The sequence below is a fragment of the Pocillopora verrucosa genome, chromosome 8 (assembly GCF_036669915.1).
Source record: "Pocillopora verrucosa isolate sample1 chromosome 8, ASM3666991v2, whole genome shotgun sequence".
Taxonomy (NCBI): domain Eukaryota; kingdom Metazoa; phylum Cnidaria; class Anthozoa; order Scleractinia; family Pocilloporidae; genus Pocillopora; species Pocillopora verrucosa.
Window position 1 is genome coordinate 23,043,822 of NC_089319.1, and position 26,634 is coordinate 23,070,455.

General features: G+C 40.7%; 2 protein-coding genes across 6 annotated transcripts; one reads left to right on the plus strand and one right to left on the minus strand.

The window, feature by feature from the left end:
- Positions 1–40: 40 nt before the first annotated feature.
- LOC131792521 (streptococcal hemagglutinin-like) lies at positions 41–26,274 on the minus strand. 5 transcript variants are annotated; one of them, XM_066170551.1, is made up of 22 exons: positions 26,036–26,274; positions 24,572–24,681; positions 23,994–24,296; positions 22,835–23,119; positions 15,384–15,509; positions 10,369–15,068; positions 9,401–9,550; positions 8,699–8,890; positions 8,402–8,548; positions 7,957–8,163; positions 7,183–7,341; positions 6,670–6,888; positions 6,002–6,204; positions 5,398–5,650; positions 5,095–5,256; positions 4,492–4,727; positions 3,775–3,907; positions 3,027–3,274; positions 2,364–2,588; positions 2,144–2,243; positions 1,632–1,700; positions 41–1,397 (listed from the first exon to the last, which is right to left on the minus strand). In XM_066170551.1, the coding sequence occupies exons 2-22, from the start codon at positions 24,633–24,635 to the stop codon at positions 1,164–1,166; spliced, it is 8,415 nt and encodes a 2,804-aa protein (XP_066026648.1). In that variant the 5' UTR covers positions 24,636–24,681; positions 26,036–26,274; the 3' UTR covers positions 41–1,163. The 5 variants fall into 5 exon arrangements, with proteins under 5 accessions (XP_066026648.1, XP_066026647.1, XP_066026649.1 ...); XM_066170550.1 differs by having other exon boundaries at positions 10,369–15,509; XM_066170552.1 differs by lacking the exon at positions 15,384–15,509 and having other exon boundaries at positions 42–1,397.
- On the plus strand, positions 18,599–22,773 carry LOC131792522 (protein NLRC3). Its single transcript, XM_059109910.2, has one exon. The coding sequence runs from the start codon at positions 18,871–18,873 to the stop codon at positions 22,177–22,179; it is 3,309 nt and encodes a 1,102-aa protein (XP_058965893.2). The 5' UTR covers positions 18,599–18,870; the 3' UTR covers positions 22,180–22,773.
- Positions 26,275–26,634: the final 360 nt, after the last annotated feature.

Sequence of the window (26,634 nt, forward strand, 5' to 3'; positions counted from 1 at the left end):
TGCCACCTAGCCATAATAACAAGAAGGCATTTCCATCAGTGTCGTAAAACGAAAGCAATCACAACAGGCAATCAGAGGAAGGAAAAATATTACATGTAGCCGATAAGAACTCATTGTTCTGAAACAGGCAAACTACATAAAGCGAGAGGGAACACCAGTGGTTAGGTTGCGATTGGTTGAACTATGACCAATCACCTCATTACCTCTGAGACAGATCTCATCACGTAGATTTGATCAGTTTAAACATTAGAGGGCTGCCACAAAGGCCGGCTAGGGAACTTTTAATTGACCAATATTTCGACTTGTATTATTGGTCTTCCTTGGGGCTGGTGTTTTGTGTTTTCTTTAAAATGGTGCTTTGAAAGTCTGGTCACGCGATGAAAAGGGGATAGAAACTTTCTTTCATGCCATGTAGAGCAGTTCAAGAATTCAGTCGGCATTGCTGGACGATGGAGCGTATTTTAATTGCATCGTAAACCAAAGCAGAGTAACCACAGTGGCCAATCATAACAAAGAGAACACCACAAAAAGGCCAATCAAAGTAAGGGGGAAACCACAAGAGGAAAATAGAAACTCATAGTATACAACCTCTTTTAAGCGCGGGAATACGCAAGTGGCAAAGTGGTGATTGGTTTAGTTTTGCATCCGATCGGTCGAAAGGGTGGCATAAGTTTTCAGGACCAATCACAGACGGCATCAAAGCATGATCAATGCGAGCCAAGATCACTTTTTACACCCAATTTACAATGGCTCTGATAAGTACTTCCTTTCAAATCTTTCTCAATTTGGTCGCAACAAAGAAAATTTACTTCCTTCGGCGCCTAACGCCACAAAAATAGTTTTATTGTGCTCAAGAAGTGGCCATCGGCAAAAAGGGATGCCAGTCCCAATCCAATGGAATTATTAACACCATTTGCTTTCTCAGTAATACTATTCAATGACATTCCACCATTAAATATATCTACAATCATGTTTTCTGTTGTAAATGTAATAAAGAAAACGTAGGTAAACTTGAGTGAGTTAACTCAATTTAACGGATTTAAACTGATCTCTTGTAAAAATTTTTGAAACAGCTGCTTGACAAATATCCTCACTGCTTCTCCTCAAAAATAAAATATTCAGTGATTATTAAAATACCTAGGGTAAAAAATCGTATATCAATGCTAAAGCTCTGTAATGGGTGTTTTTCTAGAGCCCCCTTGGGACAATCTAAAAAGTTCGTCTTTTATTGATTTAATTAAAGGTTGTGGAGATTGTCCGAGTGTAGATCCCCGCTGGTTAAAAGTACCTTTGGCTGACATGTTGAGTACGGTGTCGTGAGGTGGCATGCCCTGGAGATGAGATAGGAAACTTGCGTCCTTAGGAGGACTGGTACCTAGCGCGCCTGGATAACTTGCCTAAAGCATCAAAAGAGAAGAATAACTGATTAATAAAAAAAGATCACGAAATAATTACTCTGACTCTTTGAATTTAATGTGGTTTTATAACACTTTTCTACTGATCTACCGACCAATTTCAGTATGTGAGAAATTACGCACCCACCCCTCCCCTAACCCAGCAACAGTCAAAAGATAACGAGAAGTTGCACAGTTGCCCAGATACTGGCAGTGTTCCTTTAAACTCTAACTTACTTGAGCCAAATCAGGATAAAGAGCATCCATTGAGTCTTCAGCGGCGTAAGGACTCCATACAAGACCACCCTGATGTAAACAGAAAAAAAACGTCATTCACAAATTAAACATAAAGAAAGCTTCGATAGGGAAACATAAATGACATTGCTGCACAGGTTCAGTTCCAAACCCTGTGGTTATTCTATTTGCCATAGTTAGTCAGCAGTTTCCAATTTTCTAGTAAACTTGCCGACTGCTGACTCAGGGGAAACTTTCATACTTGAGACGTCTCAGCCAAAGCTAACAATGGTTGTTAAGTCTCCGTAAGAGGATTTTTCTATACTGATACAAGCCAAGCTAGCTTTCAAATGTTGCACGGAACGAATTCACATGCTCATCAAATTTGTTCTATTCATGCTGAGTAATTGTAGAATCCTATAGAATCTTTTTTGTCGGAAATTGCCAAACGGCTCTGGCGTTTGTGTCCCACCAGTTTCAATTTAAGCAAATTTATTTTCTCGTTTGTTCCTTACCATATCACTTCGTTGCTGTTGGACTGGGGTTATATAGACATTTTGTCCACTAGGGTCTGTGTACGCATACGTCGGAGGCGGCGCCCGCTGGTTCAAAATTCTGCAGATTAGAAAGATCACCAAGCACTCAAAATGACTATGACTTTATTGCGATCACACCCCCTTTCGATTTAAAAATTAGGAACGCATGATAGTAATTCAAATAAACAAAATAGCTCACCGTTGTCTATCTGCAGGGTCCCAGACTACTATTGGATCACGTGTCACAACCGGTCGTACAGGAGGGCGGCCTGGGTAACCCGGCATACCAAGAGGGGTCTGAGGCATACCTACTGGGTAACCAGGCATTGTTGGCTGAACGCGCTTCCGCTGTCCAGGTGTCGGTTCTGTGGCTCGACCGTGGGCTGGGGGTGGCTCTGGCAAAGCAGGCTGCCCTCCGGTGTATCTATACATGAAGGTTTAAATTTAACATCGTTAACAAGTTCAATCTAATAAGTAATCTATGATCTTTGGCCGATTTCGAGGGAGCTATGTCACCATACTTGGATTCATATTCAAAGATGTGTGCAATAACTCTCCTCTACATTAAAAAGGCTTCAAAATGTCAGACCGGTATCATGGCATAATGAAAAAGAAAATTGACAAACTTCGGAGGAACAAGCATGATAATAGTGAGAAAGATTAAAACGGGTTGGAAATTCCAAACTTGAAAAATCTGCGCTCATTTTTCCAAATTAGCAGACTGTGTGGCAACTCCATTTAAGGATGAAAAGATATAAGATCCTACAATTTTTGTACAACGGCAGCACATATTAAGTTCTCAGACAAAGAGGCTGAGTAAAAATCAAAACGAGACAGCAGACTTTCCATTAAATCAACTCACCTTGGAATAACAGCTGGACGAGCTGGGGTCGAGGAATATACCTGTGTGGGATGGGGGACGGGATGCGAAGGATGTCCCTCGGGTATTTTTTCAGGTTTCTTCGCGGACTGTGGTCCTAATAGGGAGAAAGCGTCATCAAGCATAGCGTGCATACGTCTACGTGTTTCATTCATGTCAATCTCGGATTCCTCTTCGCTTGACGGATTCGAGGCCGAGTCCACAGAATTCCCGCGCTTCTTGTCACGGTCCTGAAATAATAAATTACAGGGTAGTCCTTAAAAGCTGTAATGGGTCAAATCTAGCCATCCATATCTTGCCATGATAAGGCGTGAAATTCAAAATTAACGCTTGAAACCGTGAAGTAGAGAGACAGATAAAATAATTCAAACGGGTTTCAATTTCAAGTTTTCTTAAACAGTTCTGCCTGGCAGTTTTTCAAAGTTTATCTTTGTCGTACGAAATATTTCATTTCTCGCTCCAGATCATGTTAGAGCGAATAGTCGACGAAACAGCTTCTTTGAGAAATAACTGACATTAATTTTGAAAGATGCGATAACGTAACACCTTTGGGGCAGCCTGGGAAAGCTACAAATAATAATGATAACGACGGCTTATCACTAGCTTTCTGACACGCTTTTGGCTTTCACAGGGCTAAAACAATCTTAATTCTGACAGCCAAATCAGAATTCTATGGGGCGCCGGCTATGAAGTTAATGATCAATAAGAAAACGAAGAATACAAATCATACCCGTGTACTCGTAGAGGATGCTGTTTTCGGACTTTTCAGTTTGCGGTAACTCTTCAGATGCGGCACTCCTTCTTCATCCGTAGCCACTGAACTGCTTGGGGGACGTTTTCTTCGTGGTTTTCGCTTCTTTCCACTGCAAATGAAAATCTTTTGTTTAAAGACCCAAATAAATCACAAACATCTAGAACAATGAGAATGGAACGGAAGGAAGGAATGAACGTGAAGACTTCCCACAACAAAAAATACCTTAGACTCCGATCATATATTCTTAAGCGACCGTGAAAGCATACTTCCAATCTTTTCCTTAACATACATTCTACAAGATACTAATTGAAAATCAAAGAACTGAATATCAAAATTCGCCGGAAAATTTTTCAGTTTAATCTTGTGACTTTTCAGCAAGGAAAATGCCTGCAGTGGCTGAGGGCAAAAGCAATATTCTTGGTCATACAAACGAGCCTTAGTCAAAACAATTTCACAAATACGAAGCCATCGTTTCTTCAAAACGTCCTTCATTCCCATGATCAACTTTAACTCCCAAATGCCACTTCTCAGAAGGAATGCATGGTTTATGTCAAGAGGAAATCATATTCAGTTCAAATGTCTGACAGGCTCCTACGCAGAAGTTTCGATCATTATCGCAGATACCAACAATCAAAGGGGTATCATAGCAGATATAGTCCGTGGTAAACCAATATTCTGTACACAAATACTCACGTGATCACTCGCTCCGCATCATCGTCTCCGAGAGCATCGTCGATGTCATGCTGAGCTCTATCCCAGGCTCTCCTCTCGCTAACAACTGCACTTCCTGGGCCTCGAGAATCATTACGCTTCCTTTCTCGCAGTCTTTGCTTGTTCTTTTGCCGTTCCCAGGCCGCTCTCTGTTCCAACTCTTTTCTCTTCCCTTTGCCTTTTCGGCGGCCTCTTGAAGAGTCATCTTCGGATGGCGGCTAAGATACAAAATCACGCGTTGGCTCAAGGGCACTGCCTTACTAACTACAGTAGCTATTCGGCAGAGAGTTTAAAGCGATTACAATTAAATTGAGTTAGTAATCTCGACATTGAGAACTGACGATCAACAGAGGGAAGCCTAAAACTAAAAGAGTAAACATACACCACAGAGAACGATTATGCTTGCTGATAGAGACAGATTCAAATTACAGATAAAGAACTTAAACATATCAGGTGATTGTTTAGATACAAAAAATTGTAACTGTTACTGAACACGGCTTTTTGAAATTGGAAATGACAACGGTCAGGAAACTTCCTCGGTTAGTTATCGAGGGCCAAAAGTTTTATTTCTTCTTTCACATTTACCTCTACTTTAACTCCAACCAAAGATTTCTGCTTCGGATCTAATGGGGGAAGGCTTGGGGCGGGATGCACTGAGGAACGGAACCGCACAGGGGGGTAACGTGGAGGACCGCTAGCCTCACTCATTACGGCAACAGTTGGTATTTGGCCCGGTGAATGGCTTGGCTGGAAATAAAGATAAAAAACCCTAATCAATTACAAAAAATTTTTTTAAAAATAATTTTCCTGAAAAATTAATTATTGAACTTTGAAAGAGGCCCTCGTGAAGGCTGGTTTCGTATGTAAAAATCGATTGTTTATCGTTACCTTTTCAGGTGGCGCTACACTTTCGGGTTCAGACTCGGACTCTTCTTCGGAGAGCTGACTATCTTCTTCGCTGTCCAGTTCAGATCGTTCCACAGGCCTCTGAGGTTGGGCCGGAGGGTGCTCTCTGGAGAACGGTGGTGGTTTTGCTGACGTTTTTCCTTTTGTTAACGCCTCAGTACTTCCAGTAGGTGTGACAGATACTGGGCTTTCTTCGCCTTCTTCTTCTTCCTCTTCCTCAAAGGCGGGGTTTGTCCTGGCAAGAGGGGAAAGAAACCAAAGTTGTTTATATAAAATTACAGTCACAATGCACACTTCAAAAACGGCCATCGCCTCAGTTATGGCGAAAATGATAATACTCATTACTACTCATAGGAGTCAAGAATGCCATCTCTGTGGCTCGTTAGCATCAATAACTGTCAGGGGTGAAGATAATAATAATTCATTTATTGTCATGTGATGAAGTCTACAACTTCTTGGAGGGGTGGATCAACAGACGAGACTATAAGATACTTTGGTACCGCGATTGAGTCTTAGTGAATGAGTATTTATAGGACTGGTCCGAAGAACAAGAAACTGAACAGAGAATCTTTCATCCGCCACTTACTGCCTTTGTTCCCTAACCGGTAGTTTCTGTATTGGTCGCTTGGGAACCTTTCTCCGCAAAGAAGTTTCTCGTCTTGTGGATTTTGCCCCAGCTTCCTCATCATCAGTACCAGAGGTCGGGGAACGCGCCATAAAAGCCGTTGTCTTCGTACCTTTAGATACTCCTGGTTCGGTGTAACGAGCTACGTCAAACCCATGGACAGGCTGAGGGTTGAAGAAAAACTATTAAATGAGAATTGGTATAGCATTCCAAGAATGATTTGGAAGAAATTATATGTGCGGTACAATTCTGTGGTTTGGTAACTGTAAGAGATTTCAAGGAGCTATGGCCGAGTTTGGACGTCTTGGTAAATTCGTCATTCTCAATCCGTTTGAATCTCTTCCAACCTTACAATTCCATCTTCCTCGGTCCATTACAGGACATATTATACTTTGGGTCTAGAAACATTGAACGAGGGATTCAACATAAACAAATAATGTGTGTATGTATTCGTTTCGCTTAACAGTCTCGTGTTTACCATCAATGAAAACAGAATTTCAACACCAGGAATCCTTCCAGAGAAGGAACAACTCAAGCTAAAAGAGGTCTTGAAACGAAGCCCTGCAGACCTCTTCTTCGGGTTCATTTGGCTATAAGCTGTCACTTGGCTATAAGCAAAAAATTCTTACCCTTCTCTTGTCTTTTTCCAACATTTCAACCCTATGTGGATCGACCTTGGATGTCGGTGCTCCTTTCTTCCATCGGCACCAGATTAACCCCACTATAATAATAAACAATAAAACTGGGCAGATGACCGCAGGAATAATCCACCATTTGATTGGTAATGAAGCCACGGTAGGCGGTATTTCAGTGGTCGGCACTACTGCTTGTCTGGGAGCAGTTAGGACCTAAATCAGTAAAAGAATGTCACAATTCACGACTTCAAAAACACATATTCGGGTAAACCAAGACAAAGGCTCACGGGAAATCTCCATGTGGGGCGCGGAATGGGCCCAATTTCAAATGAGGCGCTTCAGCAGTCCCATTTGTTTGTTTCTGAGCAAGGACACGCTACTTACAAAGGGGAATGCGCTGTCAGCCAGAAGAAGATGTTACTGCCTGGTGTATAGCGATATACGTAGGGAACAACCGCGTACGTAAGTACACATTTAACTGGTCTGTGCTATGTAAGTAAATCTTACCGCATATGGTCTGGTTAATGAGGTCATCTGGCTGGTGCTCAGTCGATTCATGACAGACACCACATAACTGGAGTTCACAACTTTACCAGAGTCAAACATGAAAAACGTAACATCTACTTCAGAGGCCTGGGAATCAGTTTTTCTGACAGCGTCTTTAATCTGATAAAAAAAATTCAGACGCTTTGTTAGCCTGCCACTTAACACTCACACATACTCACCCTCTACAACTGGATGAATTTTAATGAGAATTATCATTGAAGAGCAGTACTTGTAACAAGTCTTATTTTGGAAGACCTTTGCCGTGGAGTAAACCAGAATCGAATATCTACCCTATCAACACCTTAATGATAAAAATACCCGACAGGTTCACGAAAGCTATGGTCCTAGCTCCACTTCTGTAAGAGACGAAAAAGGCCCAAAGTACTTCTTAGAGGTGAGCCAATTAACTCACAACACCTGACCCATCTCCGAGTTCCAAACCATGAAGCGACCAGAAGTGTTTCTATATTCCCGGGTAGGATGCTAGTCAGTCGTAAATAACCACCCCCCCCCCTCCCCTAACGACCACCTAAGCATGTCTTCAGGTTTCTCAACAGTTCATTCAGCTCTATGAGACTCAAATGTCCTGCCGAATCACACAACACAATGGCCGGGCTACGGCTAGACCCCAAACCTCCAGATCCGGAGTACAGTGGGCTACTGTTTCAGGCTACAGTTCAGGTCACCGCGTAGCTCTTCAACTATTCGATTGTAATGGTAACTTTTGAAACTTACAGTTGCGCTTGTGCTTCCGCTGCGTTTCTTTCTCCGCGAACTGATCTTGCCCTTAGCGTTCTGATACACCGTAGCAAGTTTGCTCGCTAGGTCACTTCTGAACGAGGCGCTGGTTAAATCCACACTTTCCGATACACTAACACCTATGATGACGTGATCCGCTTCAGTAGCAGTGAGCGAGTCAGGAATGTAAACCTGGACCAAGACCTGTGAACAACAATTTAGTTGAAATCTAGTCACGCACTACTAACAATCCCTATTCTCCTGATTACAAAAACTAGCGACTCGAAATGGAGAATAGAGAAGAGCAAAATACTATAATTTTGTTTTTAAACTGTGGAAAGCGGAACTGCTTCACCTTTTCCGGAGTCAAACTTATCAAAAGAGGTAGAGGAAGCGAGAAAGTCGACCCCAAGGCAATAATTTGTACATGATCGTTAGATACCTCAACTTCAAGATCTGTGTTGAGCAAGTTGACATGAGGAACTTTAAAGGTTTCGACCACATCAGTTGCATTAACAGGAGTGCCATCAACAGAGATGTAAAATTCCAGGTACACAATGTTATTTGGTTCATGGATGATAGTCTTGATCTGAAAACAGAAATAATCATCAACTTAACAAAAATACAAATCAAGGTTAAACCTCCAGGCCAAAGACACTGAACCCTTCTTGTGCTTGTAGAAAATCACGCTGATGTTTACTTTAATCCTTGTTTTTTAAATCCCAGAGAAGTGACTTACTGTAGCGGTAACAGGGGTTGCTAACTGCTTCTGCTTTCCGTAATAGGCAGCCAGGTTATCTTCCAGCTTCTTTTTATTCGCTGGAGCGGAGATGTTCTCACTCGCAGACGATGCAATGATTAAGGATACAAGGATATACGATGGAGGTGATGTAGTTGGTAGTACTACCAAGGCCTCAGGCATGTTAACAACCTAAAAGAGATTATATCATGTAGCACGGTTAGTATTCAACAGGATTCCTTGGGAAAACTTCTCTCAGTTACTTCAAATTCAAATTCATACCTACCCTTCTCCCTCCTACCTTCCTCCCTCTTTCCCTTAACAGACCTACATGGCATTGCTGCTTCAATACTAGTATGGCAAATATTTAAGAAAACATTCACATAACTGTTGACGCCCGCTCTGAGTCTGTGCCATAACTCGGCAAAGATTGACGACATGTCAATGTTTTTCCGGGTCACATGGCAATTTGCTAGGACTCAGCTATACCTTTGTGTGGCGTAAAGCAAGCACTTTGAGTGAACCGTTCAGACGAAAAATGCAACGCAACAGATCAGTTGCGAACCTCAGCTAACCGCGACTTGGTTATTAGCTCACCAGCTTTTCATGATATTCTCTTTTATTGTGACTGGCCGTTGTAGCTCATTCAAGACACTCAGTTGAAATACACTTAAACTGAAAAAAGAGAGTTTTCTAACTTACTTCGAAGTTGATGAAGTTTCCTAACTCGGCCTTTGTTAACCTCTGATAGGCTTGAACAGCCTCGGATGCAGGAACCTTCCTATCGTCTTGAGAGACGAAAAAAGTTACATTGACGACCTCTCCATTGTTCACACGCTCCATGTTGTCGATCTGTTGGAAAAAGTAAGGAAAAATGATCCTCAAAGGTGAGCAATAATGAACACAATTACAGATTGCAGAGCCTGAACAACGAAATCAGCGTTCCAAGGGGCTTAAGCCAATGTCTCCCAGGTATCGGTTATATGCTACTGTGCACTAGAGCCGTAATAAAAAAAAAGAGTTGTAGTCATCATAAAACAGAACAATCATGTAGTCTGATGGGAGTCTGAAATGATCCACAAGATCTGTTGCGTCACTTGCATTTAGGTTGTTAAGAAGCTCAACATGAATGTCTTCGTGTACATCTAACCATACATACATGTACGCGTAAATTACGCGAGATAAGGTTAAGTATTCCCTCGCTCAATGAGCCAAACAAAGTTACAGATAACACCCCAGGTGCCTTCCCCTATTTGTCTTGGAACTAACATTGTGAACGCCGATACGATACACGCAGCTGGTTCCCAATGAAACAGCAGAAATTAACCAGTTGCTGAAATATCACAAGATTACAAGAAGCCCTCTTTCAATTGCCACTTTCAAACACACATATAGGTTCAGTCCGTTACAAGTAAACTTCTACTAAAGGGGGGATTTGGCACGAAACAATAATTTCACATTGATATACATTTGCCGAAATCTCGGAGTGATGACCAGATAAAGAAAACCAATCAAACATAGAGTTATAATTTAGTTTTAACAACTGAGTTGATTATGTAAATTAGCCAGCGTAAAGAATTTCCAAAGCTAACGTTTCGAGCGTTACCGTTTTCCAGAGTGAAGCATTAGTCCTGCGTAAGGACAAAAGTAACGAAACCCACAGTACTTACAGTTACATTGATTTCGGGTGTTGCCCTTCTTTGCCTTCTGGTCGTCACTAAAGCGAAGGAATATGCCTTTGCGAGATTAACTTCCAGCTCCGATTTGAATTCTGGTGACTGAATATCTCTGTCGTTAGGCACTTTCACGATCGTTTCTACCAACAGAGATGGATCTAAAGGCTGAGGCGTGGGTACAGCCACAGAGCTTGACACCACTTGGGAAGCTGCTGCTGTGGGCGAAAGGTGTTGAGTTGTTGGTGGCGGGGTGGAAGATGATAACCCCGGGGAGGATAGGACGTCTGTGCCGACCACAGATGGACTCTTTGATTGAAATGAAGAAGTAGGAATGGCTGTTTTCTCAACGCTGATGACATGAATGGTCCCTTTGGATACTGACTGAGAGACGTTGAGCGTTTCAGACACAGAGCTTGATTTGATGACAGTGGAGACAGCACGTGACGTAGTTGTCTTGATGGAAAGTACGCTGGAGTTGCCAGAAACAACGGTAGAAGTACTGCTGGGTTTTAAAGTAAAATTCGAAAACATTGTGGTAGAAAGATCCATTCGGGAAAATTCGGTGCTTGTGAAATTAACCTGGAGGGTTGGGCGGACAACTACTGAGGTGCTGACATTAAGTGATACGGGTGTTGACAAGTGACTAGCAGTCGCATTTGCCAAAAATCCCGATGTAAAGTTCGCATTCACTGTAGCTGTAGATGACACAGTGAATGATTGTGTTGTTACCAAAGTTGGCTGTACTATCCTCGTGGTATACACAACGTAGCACATCCCAAGACTCGAAATAGTAACTAAAGGTGGTTTATAAACACGTGAATTTGTGGTTATAGTCATAGAGGGGCTAACTACAGCACTGCTTTTCATTACTGACGTTGGTGCTGGAGACATGACAGAACTTGAAATAACCCCAACAGTTTCACTTGGAAAGGGAATGGATGATGGAGACTGGGACGAGAAGGATGAGACGGTGACGTTCTTGGTTACATTTGACACCGATGAAGCGACTGTTACTGAAGAACTTCCGACCATTGATGTCGAAGAAAATATTACACTTGCGTTCGATGGCTGCTGTGTCGGGCTCCTTCTCAAGGAGGCAAGTGAAGATGGTTGACTAACACCCGCAGCAGCAGATGAAGTCCTTATATCCGAGGTGTAAGTGGAGGAAAAAGTTTTATCAACATCAAATGTTGAGATGAGAGATGAAGTTCTTTCAACAATCGATGCAGTTGAAGATGACTTGAAATCCGAGGAAAGTGTTTGAGAGCTCCTAACAAAATCAGTAACCATTAACGAGATAGCCACACTTGCTGAGACATTTTGTACGATTGACGACACACTTGTGAATGAGTGACCTTCCATGGATGAGGTGTTAACCAATATGGCAGAAGACGATATTTTCAAATCCAAGGATGATGTTGGAGGCAGAGTTCCATTATACACAAACGTGGATGAGATCAATGTACCCATCGTAGGCTCAGTTGTCACTGAACGAGGTAAAGAGGACTCCACTGCTCCTGGTGATGATTTTGAGGGTAACTCAGGAACTGAGGAAAGGCTTCGTGTAGCCATGACAGAGTGGCTGCCTATATTATTACCAGGTTCTGACGGTGACAGATAAAAGCTGTTCGTTGCGCTACTTGGTGAGATCAAAACAGAGGTCGGAACACTCGTGCCATTGACGGCGGATTCTTGATATGAGGAATGACTAGAGCTGAGTGAAGCCGCAAGGGTGGGAACGGTAGAAGTCGAGTTTTCTGGAGGTAATGAGTGAGATGCACCCACTAGATTGGAGCTGTTGCCCAGTGAGACTGACTGTGGCTGTACGGATGACCTCGTCACCGACATAGGAACAGGGACGTCTACCACCGAAACCGATGTTCGAGCAGCAACTTGAGTGCTGCTATTAGATGCAAGAGTCACTCCACCTAACTGAGACGATGTCGTAGTTGGAAATTTTATTATAGCTGATTTTATTCCGACAACACTGCCAATACCAACAAAAGACTGTGGAGCAACGACACTAGAGCTGGTAAGAGACGGTAAATGCGTTTCCGAAGAGGATGAAATCGTAATTCCACCTTCAGCTGACTGTGACGAACTGTTGGCTTTCAGAAGCGTTTGACTAGTCATAGGCGAAGACAGTACAATTGAATCTGCTTGACCAGAATGTAAAGTTGTGGAAGCCACAGTCGCCGTTACTGAGTGATTTAGTGTGAGGGAGGACAAGGATTGATTACCTGATGCTGCAAAACCAAACTCTCCAGCAGCTCGTTTTTTTCTACGTTTTTCACCAGGAAGTATTGATGCCGAAGCCTCCAAAATAGCTGATGATGACGGCAAAAATTGTTCTCCAGCCGAAGATGTGCCCTCTATCAGCGAAACCGGCAATGAGGCAGGAACTTGAGTGGTGCTACCAGACGCAAGAGTCACTCCACCTTGTTGAAGTGATGTCGTAGCATGAAATATTATCAATCCTGATTTTACCCCGACAATACTGCCGCCAATTCCAACAAAAGACTGCGGAGCTTCAAGATTAGTACTGGTATGAGACGGCACAGGCATTTCCGAGGCGGATGGGATATTCTCTACGACAGTAGAAACGGTTTTATTGTCTTTAACAGCCGACAAACTTGAGGCTGCTACTGGTGGGATGCTGCTCAAAAGAGAACTAGTAACATTCACCTGAGTTTCAGTTGATAATACTTTCCCCATTGCATGTGAGGCACTAGTAGTAACACTCAAATTTAGATCTAGGTGTTTCGTTAAGAGAGTCTCAGTTTGACTACTTGAGATGGCTAGTGAACCAATGAACACAGGTGTTGAATTAAGGTTGGTGGATAACGTTTTGTTCGAAGCAACAGACTGAAGATTTCCACTTGTCGTTGGAGATGGCAATGGCGTTAATGCTGTCGCATTTTTCTTCAAAACATCTGAAGATCCAGTAATATTTATTATCTTAGACGGACTTGACGCAACTTTTCTATGACTTGAACTTCCCATATACGTGCTTGACGATCCAGATTTTGATAAAAGCAGGATTGCATGCTGACTTGTGTTGATGCTTATTCCTTCTGTCCCGGATTTTGATGGAGAAACAAAGATATTAAATGACTGAGCAGTTGATGGTGAACTGTCACCAGATATGTCGGAATTAATTGATGATGTCTGTGAACTTGTTGCACGAGTTTTGTTTGAAGACACTCTAATTACAGTCGTAGAAGACATGTTCCTCGGAACTGAAATACGTGCACTGGTAACAACTGGTGTGATGCTAACAGATGATGTGACTTCAGTGGCTAGAGTCTCGTTAGCAGTGGGTGTAACATGCAAGTCACTTACCGAGGCAGTTGATGTACCAGGTTTAGATGGTTTAGATTGAGAGTAAGTTGAAAAGATTTCTGTTTCAGGAGTGCTTGCCACCATAGCAGTCCCTATATCCTTCAAGGTACTATTAGGCTTTACCACAGTCACCACAGATGGCAATGTCAAGCTGACTGTGTTTACAATTTTTCCAGCAGTAGAAGTGGGTATGGAACCTATGTCTGAAGGAGAGGCGTCACTTGGCAACTTCGTTGAAGTTCTCTCGGTGCTTTTTGTTGTTACTCCCACTAACCATGTTGAAGAAATTACCCTATCAGTAGAAACAGATGCCTGGGTCTGTACTTGAGTTGTCATAGCAGGAGAATGTGTCAATGTCACTGTTGGCAATCCTGACTGCATCTTGGATGGACTTCCTATCTCCATTGTAATTCTTGGCGTTGTTGGCGTTGATGGAGCTGCAGTGTTATTACTTGTTGCAACAGGCAGGACAGTCTTTTCCACCACGTAATATATATAACAAGGGGTGGCATAGGAGGTGACCACAAACTCGTCCTTCGGAGATGACTTCTTTAGAGATACAGATGCTGAGGGAAACACCGCTGATTGCTTTTTTGATTGACTTGTATCATTCTGTGAGAATGCTAAACTCGAGGAAGCCTCAAGAGTCACTGAAGGAACACTTTTTGAGGTAAATGAAGTAAATGAACTTGATAATCCATCAGTTGTAACAACACTCACTGAACTTTGACGGAAAGTTACAGTTGAAGTGTTATGCAGAACAATCACTGAAGACTGGCCTGTGGTACTTTTTGAGGCCACTGAACTTGATGTAAATCCACCTGTACTAGACAGTAAAATTGATGATGAGTGGCTTCTGACAGTTTTGGGCAAAGCAGAGTTTGATCTTTTATCTTGAACTGTTGACAATGATAGGTTGCCTTCTAGGACCACAGAACTTGGCAGCAGAGGTACAGTTTGTACAGTAAAACTTTTAGATGACATCAGTACTGAGGTTTGATTAACACCCCTTGAAGGTGACATAGCCAATGTATCAGAAACCGACTGGTTGAGAGCATGTAATTTTGAGCTTGATACAGCTGCAGTTTGCTGAGTTGACTTTACAACAATACTTTGAGTTTGGATGGTTGCAGTTATTGCTGCATTTGAAGCTGGAAAGGTTGTTGCAAGTGTAGCATTTACTGCATGAACACTGGATTTAACTGATTCCGTGACAGTGGTGCCATGTCCCATGGTAGTTGCAGATTGCTGTGTGGCATTGAATACCATGCTTTTGCTTAAGGTGGTTGGAGATATTGTTGCCATCAGATTTGAAACAGTTGTTGATTCTCTAATTGATTGACTAGGCAGTCCTGTTGAAGAATTATTAGTAGTTATGGTATGAGACAACTGGCTTTCACTAGGTATTACTTTTGCTATAGGTGATGACATCTGCGGCAACAATGATGTCCTAGTAGAAGAAATATCATTTGATAGGTTTGCCACAGAAGAGGCAGCAATGGTACTGTATGACTTATTTGACAGTGTGGATGTTTGTTGCAGATAGGATGAAGAAGATGTTATTTTTGTTTCACTTATATCAGAAACCATTCTCGCACTTGAGCCATTTAACGATGGAGTCCCTAAATAATGATTTGAACTCAGTGTTGTCATAACAGCTCCAATACCAGTGTAATTGAGACTGCTACTTTTAGAACTCTGTAAAGTGTGAGTTTCTGTCCTCAAAATACTGCTGGATAATGTAGTTGATGTTGCACTGCTGGTCAGTTCACCATGTGTTGTCACATTATATGCTGTAAAAAACAAATTTTAAAAAGTCATGAATAATAAATTCAAGTATAGATTGCCTCTAATTTTCAAATAAACATATCAACTATAGCTGCTGCTCTTGGTATTAGCTTAAACTACACAATGCCCTTTATTAAAATGCAAACAAATAATTAAGACCCTGCAATTACACAATCAGTCACATTTTTAAAGGAAACATAACTTCCTGTCAATCAATAGTAAAAGACAACAGGATGGACCCTTATTTACAAAATTTCTATGATTAATTCTTAAGAATTTCAAGTTTAAGTTAATGATCTGGAAGATTTCTTCAGGCTTCTTGCAAGCATTTTGTTGTACTTTAAATTAAATCCCAGAAGCTGATAGGGATATAAATAACTACAATATTGATTTAAAAAATGGCTAAATTAAGATGACCTTAAAAACAACTGTTACTAAACATTGTTAGTTTACTAAGAAATATTTTTAATTTTGCAAACGCCATGTTCATAAACATATACACAATGAGTTTAAACTTAACTGGGTAATTTTAAGTTATCAACTGAGTGGAAAATGTAAATTGGCCACTGTAAAGAGTTTAAAGGCCAATGTTTCGAGTGTTAGCCCTTTGTCAGAGCGGTTGCATGAACACTGGATTCAGAGCACTTTGCTCTAACGAAGGGCTAACGCTAGAAAAATAAGCCTTTAAACTCTTTACAGTGGCCAATTTACATTTTCAACTCAGTTAATAACAGTAAATTACCTTGTTATAATCTCCCACCAACACAGCACCACAGTTTCTTTAGAAACTTACCCCTTTCATTTCTTAGTTTGAAATTTTCTGTGCTGCTCGTGCAATAAGTGCAAATTTTATAAACTCAAAATTTCAATAATACTGGAGATACCATGTAAAAACCTTGATCAAAATTTACCATAGATCTGCATCACAAATCTCAAATTTGAGGGACTCTATGTTTCAATAAAGTCACGAAAAAAGTATTTGCTTACGAATATAATAAACAGTTGTAAGGAAATGTGTACAAGTATATAGTTATTCACTTACTTTCAATAACACGATTAAAAACCTAAGTGAAAAATAAATAAACAGAAAAAGCTGTCTTTGGAAATTCATTCATTAAGAAAATCCTTCAAGACAATGACGGTATTAAAGAGGAAAATTTAAATAATTTGTTGGATTGTTTCAGTTACACAACTCATAACATTGCTAACCCAATGTAAATATTGGATAAACCCACATTGTAAAACATAGGATTTTTTCTTCGTCTCATTTGATCCAAAATCTTAAGGATCGAGGATTGCCTCATTAACTATTGAGCATTAAATGTGCGTATGAAAGCTAGATGACTGATATGTAGTTGGAGAGTATCTCGAACGAAGAATACTAATTACTAGGCAGACTCGTCGGATAGACACACGTATTTGAAGTGGTAAATAAACTGTTACACGACATCTACACTTAGACAGCTTTGATCGCAGAGTTCTTACAGCTTGATTTAGGCTGAGAGACTAAAAAACTTAAAACCATGATATCGGGAATGAAGTATCACAAATTTTAAGTAACAAAATTATGAGTGAAATTTTGTATTTTTAAGACCGAAATTTGACAGGCCTTCGGAACTTTAAAGAACTCATTTCCAAGGGTTCAATTAGTTAATAAAGAAGTGCTATCTGTAACTGTCTCTTTCAGCTGAATATTTCAAGTCGAGATTACAATCTGTAGCAGCCTTGCCTCACACATCGCAATTATAAATATTCGCTCGACAAGAAAGAGGAAACATTGACCATTTTCTGAATACAGAATTCGACAATACCTCCAATTTACGCGCAAGATGAACTATAGATACGAGTGCAAGTAGTCTGAGAAATCACCGGTATTATTATTCAGACTATTCCCGTGAGAAATTATCTAAAAAAAATAAACGATTGAGGCATATGAACAGGCAAACTTAAAGTTATATTCACACGCTTAAGAGTTGAAAGGAGGGCACGGTTAGATACCGTGTTATAAATAAACCACATACGAACAATATAAATCGCTAACTTACCCGAATTCGACGATTTTATTGTGGTAGTAAATCCACCAATTTTACCCGATGTAATGTTTTGGATGCTTTGGTACAGAATACTCGTAGATGTGCTTGGCAACACGCTTGAGACGAAGCCAGAGTTCGAACTAGCGGCATACGATTTCGACGTTACGAAAACGATAACCAAGACAAAATTCATCCATAATGACTCCATACGCATCCTGATATTATTCACAGACGGCAAAATTACGATTGACTTCTTATTCCCTTCGTCTGGATTGGTGTTACAACCATTCGTTCACTTATAAAATTCGGTTTTTTTGCTCATGGCTGTTATGAGACTTCATTACCATAAAACCATGACAACAAGCTTATGTTGATCGATTTCAACGACGCGATTGTTGGAATAATTAAAAGTCATGTGATAATTCCGAGGTGCTCATTCCAAAGTTATCTTTCTGAAAATATTCTTCACTGAAAATGTCAGTCCTACTACCTGGAGTGACAAAACAGTGGTCAAGGATCTTAGAAATTTAATTAATTAAGATTTGTGGACAGAAAAGGCTCGAAAATATTCAACTGACTCGTCACACAATACAGCTTTCGAACACTATTGCGTGACAAAGTGGTAAATCATTTAGAGGTCTGGGAATGAAAAAATGAATTCAATATTTCTAAATTTACAGATTGAAAAAATTTATAATTTTAATCATAACTTACCAAATAGATTTACGGAAATAAATGTCACCTCTCTAAGTCCTCCCTTCCTTAATAAACAAAAAATATAAAACTGAGAAATTTTAGAGTTCTTATTGTTTCGTGCCAGACATACTATTTTTTTATAGTTGGTTCCATTAACTGCACGAGTACTCAGAAACATCAGACAGGCCCTTGAGGATTCAACGGACACCTAATCACGCAGAACTAACTCCATAATAACAGGCACAATATAAATACACTTTCAAAAATGTTAATCTCCTTCATGGAGCAGTATGATAATACTTTTGTTTCACACCATCTGACGCGACGGTCACGCCACGTATTTGGAATATTTTTCACAGAACCACATCACGATCATTCTCCAGCGAAAGAGCTAAAGTGAACAGGTGGCGTGACTTAACTCCATGTATGAGCTGATTTACACCTGCCTCATCCAACATAAATGTTTACACAGATTTCTTACGGCACAAGTGCTTTCTGATCAGCATGGACACGATAATCAGCATTCAAACGAAACCATGATATCAATTTCCTACAACAACATGCCCTCGGTTCGCTTAAATCGAAAGGTTGTGAGTAGGCATCGACCGTTCAGCCGGCGAGCTGTGTCAACATAATAATGGAGATCTTCAAGGACATTAGGATTCCTCTTCCAGAAAGTTTCGAATCGCCGAGTCTAACTCGAGTGGGAAAGTTTCAACGTGGCCTTCTAACGTGCGTGTTCTGTATATTGCCAGTGTTGCAGGGAGTCGCATGGCAGCGAAACGAAAAGAGTGTATATTCTGGATTTCGATGTGATATAGGAGATGGAGATCTCGACGAAGACGAACAGAAATACCTTGTGTCTCGCTTTGTCGAGGATTACAGAAATAAATACAGCGGTGTTTCACAGGGTATGTTCATAATCTTCATTCTACTGAGTCTTTCAATCATCCATTTATACATGTCCTACGTGTCAGAAAGATTTAATTCTTGGTTCAAGCTAAAGACTCGTAAACAGCGCGGAAAAATCGTAACCGAACTGAAAACATCGACAGCCGTGTTTAGGGCTCATGTCATACAACTGGCAACAAAGCTTGTGTCTTCCGCGATCTTCATTATGTATAACTGTCTCGCGCACTCTATTGTTTTGCCTTCGCGAAAGGAGTACCAAATAGACTGGACTCCATCATCTCTCCTGAAGCGTAGCTCGATTTCTACTACAGCTCTTTGTTACGCCGATCAAGCCCTCGAATTATCAATCTTTAATGTCGGTTTGTTGAGCTTTGTAACGTTTTGCGGTATACTGAATTTGACAGAACTTGTCTATACCTGGCGAGAGACACGAGCCTTAGAGCAAACTTCCGATTATTATTTTTGCATGTTTCTGTTACGACACAATAGCGTGACCGAAGCTACAAATATGCAGATAGAGAAAGAATTATTTTTAGAAGAACAGAGGAATAAGATACTCTTAGCGAAGAGACCTGTAAATCAACACCCTTTCATCAAATCTTGGAGTTCATTAGTACATAGAATTCCTCGCAAGATCTTCATTTCACAGAGGAAATTAAAATTTAAAGGAATCAAGAAGCAGAAACACAAGCAAGAATTGTTCAGGACCTACAGCAGAACCAAAAAAATTCCCGTAACTTCTCTGCAGGATTTTTTAAAGCCGGATAGAGACACGCAAAATCCGAAAATAATCCTCTTGACAGGACCTCCGGGTATTGGCAAAACTGAACTTGTTGCCCAGATTGTCGAAGAATTCAACGCTGTCGAAATCGAACTATGTAATCTAAATTTTGTTTTCGTCTTCAATTTCAAGGAGCTCAATCTAGTCGATGAATCGATCACTTTACAAGCGTTTCTAAATCTTTCGCTTTACAATTCAAATGTTAGTGACGTTGTTTATCAACAAATTGTAGGAAATCCGGAAGAAGTGCTTTTTATCTTCGATGGCCTCAATGAGTGGTCTGTGAGATCTGTGGAAGAAAACGGATTGAAGATGTCTTTAGCTTCTCTTGTCTTGAAACTTTTAACTGGGGACCTTTTATCAGGATCAACTATCATCGTAACTTCCCGACCAACGCCCTTACTATCAGAGATAAGCGAAATGGTAACATTTGATAGATATGCAGAGCTGGCCTGTTTCAAGCCTGAAGATTTGAAGACTTGCATCCAAGAGTGTTTCCAGAACAACGAAGAGGTCAGGAATTCTGTCAAAAAACGCATCTCCAGTGACAACGCTCTGGAAGTCCTTTGTCGTTTACCTCAAAACTGCCGCCTGTTCTGTCTGTATGTTGACTTCTTTGCTTCAAAGAAAACCATTAAGGGGATCGGCTCTCTCAAACTACCTGCCACAACAACTGAATTGTTCGAGAGAATGATTGAAACCGTAACAGCGGTGGAATCGGATGAAAGCAACCACGAGATATTCCCATCAGATCATTATGACTTTTCAAAGGGCTCTAAAGAAGTCTTGGAAAAACTATCATGTCTTGCATTAGAAGGAATAATAAACGAAAGATACGTTTTTAGAAAGGAAGAGTTCTCTCAAGTTGAACTGAGCGCTTTTGAGGTAGAAATTCTTGAGGAAGCCGGCTTGTTAAGTCGCTTAAGAGGCTTTAAACTGAACATGTACTGTTTCAGTTGTCTGTCCCTCCAAGAGTACTTCGCCGCCAGTAGAATTGTTCAATCCAGTACTACGGCCGATTTCCGTGATTTTCTGGAAAAGGCAAACGAGAACCATTGTGCAACACTGCAGTTTGTGGCTGGGTTGTGCAAAGATGGACAAAAAGGAAAGAGTACTTTTGTGTGCTTGATGCAACATTTAACCCAATCGATTAAACTTAACAATCATTTCGTTGACGAACCAGTGGTTGATAACCAAGCGATTGCTTTTCTTTGTAAATGCATCGCTGAGAACCCGACAAAACTGGGCCTACCTTTTGCTAAAGAGGTGACCTCTTCCATATCGCCGTTAAGGCCGATTGTCTTCACAGAGATGGGCAATAACCCGCTAGAGACGCAGGCTGTCTTATTTTGCTTAAAAGAGGCCAATGGTTGCAACGTCAAGAGAGTCATTTTTGAGGGCAACTGCATGGAAGATGACGGATTTCGTCAAGTGGCTGCATCGCTCTGCCACAAATCGTGCAAGTTGGACCAGGTGAGTTTGACAAATTCTGGTGTTACTGATGGCGCCATGTTATCGTTCCTTGAAAGCACTGCAAGCCACTCATTCCTTGGAATTAGGATCCTTGGCTTGAGAGGCAATGACATTTCCAGTGAAGGAGCAAAATATCTTGCCTGCGTGCTTTTCAACGATTGGTGCCAATTGGAGGAGCTTCACCTGGGCAACAACAGAATCGGTGACCAAGGAGTAGAGTATTTCAGTGAAGCTCTTTGCTGTGGAAGTAGTAAAATTCACACCTTGGATTTGAGCTCCAATGGAATAACCCACAATGGTGTTTACCACTTGAGCAAGGCTCTTAGTAATCCTGTTTGTAATGTGAAACGTCTGTACCTTCAGCAAAACAGAATCCTTGACTTTGGAATGCAAGACCTCTGCGAGTCTCTGTGCATAGGAGAATGCAATCTAAGAGTCCTGTTCGTCAGCTCCAACGAAATCACTGACAATGGGATTGTGTACGTGGAAAAAGCTCTGGCACACAAGTCTTGCAGGCTCCAAGAGCTCTACCTTGGCTACAACCTCATCACCGACAAAGGTGTCAAGAGTCTGCTGCAGGCACTGCCTACTGATCAAATAAACTTGAAGATTTTGTCCCTGGCCAACAATCCTATAACAGACACTGGAGTAAAAATGTTGGCCAACGCTCTAAGAAACTCAAGCTGTAACCTGCACAGGCTTTTTATTAGTCTAGGACGCTCACAGCTTGCGGACACAAAACGCTCAAAGCTGCAAGTGCGATACGTCAATGCATTTTAATCCCCCAAACGAGGACCAGTGAGCACTTAAAGAAAGTAAAGCAGCGAGAAACTTCCTTGCGCTGCTTTTGTTGTCATGAACTGGACACATCCGCGTATTTTGAATGTAAAAGCTAATGGGTTAAGGTTAGGTTCTATTTTAAAAATTTGCATGCTATCAGAGAGATTTGTTGTTGTGATAATTTTCATACTGGCACTTCAATTTAAAATTTTTAAGCAAAAATTTTGGTGTCAACAAGGCCTACTAAACTGTCACTGGTTTACAAGACAGGTTGCTATGATAAGAAAGAAAATTACAATTTCAATTTCGTTTATTTCTGGCTAACAACTTTGCAGTGTCATGAACCACGTGTCAATAAAGTAGGCAGGTGCTATACTTTTTGTGCACGTCATTCTCTTCATCCAGGATCGTGGCGACGTTTCCATTTTAATATAAATGCAAATGATTGGTGTCAATACGCAAACTTTTCATCTGTTTTATGTTTTAAAAAAAATGCTTTTACAAATTAAGTATGGACGTGTCCTTAAAGAGAGACTGTCTTGATGTTATAATTGGCTAAGATCCAAGAAGTATCTCAAACGTGTGGGCTATTAAAAGATATTAGTTGGGTTAATCAGAGAACAAAAGCAAAGGATTCTTTGTTTAAAAAACTCACCCACAACAAAGACTTCAATTTCAACAGAGTCTTCAGTCTCCATAGGTCTTCCCTCCTTCCAAACCGCTCTACATGCATACATTCCAGCGTCGTCCCTCCCTACCCTGGTGATTCTTATTGAGCCACTATATGGATCCATGACCTTCCCGTCCGTGGGAAGAGTCAACTCCTCGCGATCTTTTGTCCAATGATATTTGAGTGGTGGGTAAGCGGATAGTTCTAGTTGTATAGTACCATTTTGGCCGTAGTTCAGTCGTTGAGGTGTCTTGACGCCATGGCTAAAAACTGGTGAAAAGGTGAGGTTAGGGACCTTTAAAGAGGAAAATTATGGTGTGACGTTGACAAGCCGTGAACTGGGCCATTAGTGATACCAGCGCTTCTCAAACATGACGCAAAAAATTTTCACGTAAATGACTCACATAAGTTCACTGCTTTCATTTATCACCTCTGCTAAATCGTAAGAATTGTTTTTTCTTCCTAAATTGCCTGGAGTTATAAAGCATACATCAGTTAACCATTTACCTTCAGAGCCTTCATGAGCAAGCGCAAGAAAAGTGAAATGTGGGCTTGCGCGGTGTGATTGTGTGTAACGTGAGCCGCGGTAAGATGCGATGCATTTGTATGATTGATTTCACATCTAACAGAGGTCACAGCTGACTAAAGACTCACCAAAACCCCTCGTATTACAAAAGCTGCGGCTTGTATAAACAATGACTTGTGTGGAAAATGAACAGGTTTAAAGCACCACTTCTAACATTATTTTGTGTCTCAAAAAAAAAAACCGGTTTACGCCCCCGAGATATGAACCCTAATGAAGTGCATGAGGTCGAATTACTGTTTACCCCAAAACGAAAAGGATCCAAGCACTTTATCTAAAGTCTCTGAATCAGATGCGACATTAAGTTGAATTAAACGTATTTAAAGTAGTCGGTCCAGGCGTCCAGTCAGTGACACAAAGCGCGATAGTAAACGGCGGTAGTATAGTAACGGAGGGGGGGAAAAGCGGGGGAGGTTTGGGTCGGGTACCCGGCCCAGCTCGACCCAAGCCACCTTCGCCTTTTCACTCACTCGCAAGTATCGTGCTCGTGCAATCGCTCGTCATTGTACTAACCGAACGCCTGAACAGGTTATATTTTAAGTCTTATTTCTTAACACTTACAATCGACCTCCAGAGTGAAGCTCTTTGATTCCTCAGATCCCCAGCATGTGTAATTACCTCCATCATCAACTTTGACGTCTTCTATCACCAGAACGTAGTAATGATCGTTTTCTTGTACCCGTAATCTACCAGACTCCTGATTCAACGTGATGTTAATGCTTTCAATAGCGGGAAGCCCAAAACTTGCTTCCCTGGAAGGTGTTTCCCAGGCGATAAAACGCTCACCTTTTACTTCACATTTAATCCTTATTGTACGAAATTGTTGAGCAGTTCTGGTTTCAAAAGGAAGATTTAGCACAGCACCTGTGAGGGAACATGACGTCTTTATCTTGAAATCAGTTAATAAATGATAAATTTTATTGAAACAATTGGAAATGACTTTTTTTATCGAAGGAGAGCTCGGCATGATAAAATCAAAAACAGAGCTTTTGAGTTTGCATCAAATTGTATTACATGCAATTTCCCCTTTTTCATTTTGCTTCCCAAAAGGCATATTTGTAAATAGGATATTTTTTACAACGCATGAAGAACTTCTTTATTAGCAATTTTTTTAAACAACGATCTTTTATCTTACTCACCATGTTGGTGTAAATTCATTACTATCATCAACAAGGTGAGGATTATTTCATCGACGAAACACATGCTGACAATACCATAGGAGTAGGCAGCTCTTCAAGAAAACATCATCCTGACCAAAAAACACAGAAACAAGTCACAGAAAGCCGGCAGATAGTCAGGTCATTCTGACATTATGGCAGGACTATGCTTCCCTTGAGGAAAACTTCTTTTTGGAAAAAAAAGACTGGTTTGAGTTATAGAACGGCCGTCAGACAGTCAGTGAGTTTGTGAATTTATGAATAAGTTAGTCAATCAGTGAGCCAATCAATAGCAGTTTCAATCAGTATGTCAATAATTAGTTGTCTCTGGAAAGTTTCGCACATGGTTTTGAGATTGTGAAATGTGAAAAAGAAACAGCACTCATCAAGAGGATGAGGGATAATCAGACAGAATCCTTAATAGAAGAATTATCAGGACAGCTATGTTCAAGTAATGAAACCGGAGACATCAATACACTAAAAATTTGGATTTCAATCTCTCTGGCCTCTGTTTTTAAAATTCGAAAAAAGGTCACATATTCCAGCAAAAACAATTCCGAATATACAGGAATATGCAGGAATTAAAACCCACTATTTAATTAATGTAAGAGAATCGATTAGCAAATTAAAGGCGATTCGTCGGTTATTTCGCAAACTCTTAAGAAACACTTGTCAACCTCGCATCAACGCACGAAATCTACACCCGTCACCTAGCAACGCCGTACTACATCGCAGGCTCATCACAATCAGAGAAAGGCCATAAATTTTCCCTGTTAGATCAGGAAAGTTGATTAATTTTCTGACAAATTGCGATAGATCATCGTCATAAGAAACAAGAAATATATTTTGAACTGTAGTCTCAACGTCTGGAAATAGTTCTCGAGCTTAATCGTAATTTTTTTCTGTACAAAGCACCCGTATTTTTGAGATAAAAAAAGTACAGTTTAGATCAAGAAAACTCGAAAAGCTGAAACTTATGCGGCAGATTCTAATATTGTTTTGAATCTATCGCAGTTTCCGACTTTGAAAAGTTAGAGTGCATCTCCAACTGAGATGTGTCACAGATAGGGCTTGATTGAAAAGAATCATATGCGAGACAAGCAAAGGAGGTGTTGCTACGGCAATCAATGTGTCAAATACAAACATAGAAGATTTTACAGACGTATTCTTTTGTTGAGTTTCACCATAAAACGTAAAATATGTCTTGAAATATGGCCTAAAATATTCAAAAGTACACTACACAGTTCTAAATGGATTTCTCTTCAGGTTACTCTTAAGTTTGGACTAGCGATCGATCGATCGACCATTTGAGCTCCAGTCCATAGTCTATTTTAACCTGAGTAAAGCTGCGAGCGGTTAATTATTATAAATTACATAAATCTGAATTGAAAAGATCTAGAAAAGGAAAGTAAGGTTGTAAGGGATAAAGCGAACAAGAGTACTTACCTATTACCAGCCGCAGCTACCAAAGCTTTCACATCGAAATAAACGATGATACAATGTTCGGACATGAAAAAGGCAAAAGGAAACCAGTTTCAACACCACAGCACAATAGCTCGCTGTTCAATCGCCTGTCTATGGTTAAACTTAGCAGCTATACACAATTGATTGTGATTCGCCGACGTCAGATAAAGGCGAAACCAGCTCAGAACAAAAATGCAATTCAAAATCGTGATCAAAATAGACTGTCTGTACCTCGGCTGGCAAAATTACAGCTGGCTTTGTGTAAACAAACATCACGCTAGCGTCATTCAGTTTGAAAGGAAGATCAATCACTTGGATACCTTCTGTCAGTGAGCTAGCAAATCGGCGTGGCTTGCCCTCATTACATATTAAACTTAATCGGCGGTTGACGCAAATTAGCTAAACACACTGGTTAATTTTTTTGTTGTTGAAAGAATCAGTTCTTGCGCCGTCAAGTAAGTCCGAGCAAAGGACTGGGGACCTGCTGTGGGTACTTCAGCCTACAACGTAACTGGGATGGGAAGAAGTCTAACAGTAAATTGAATTCTTATCTCGAATTCATCCATTACCTCTCATAGAAC

Excerpts from the sequence above, each read along its gene's own strand:
- LOC131792522 (XM_059109910.2), top strand. The coding sequence starts at position 18,871 with ATGGAGATCTTCAAGGACATTAGGATTCCTCTTCCAGAAAGTTTCGAA.
- LOC131792521 (XM_066170550.1), bottom strand. The coding sequence starts at position 24,635 with ATGTGTTTCGTCGATGAAATAATCCTCACCTTGTTGATGATAGTAATG. Across the intron at positions 3,275-3,774 it reads CATCCTCTACGAGTACACGG|GACCGTGACAAGAAGCGCGG; the intron begins GTATGATTTGTA and ends TTATTATTTCAG. Across the intron at positions 1,398-1,631 it reads TTTATCCTGATTTGGCTCAA|GCAAGTTATCCAGGCGCGCT; the intron begins GTAAGTTAGAGT and ends TTGATGCTTTAG.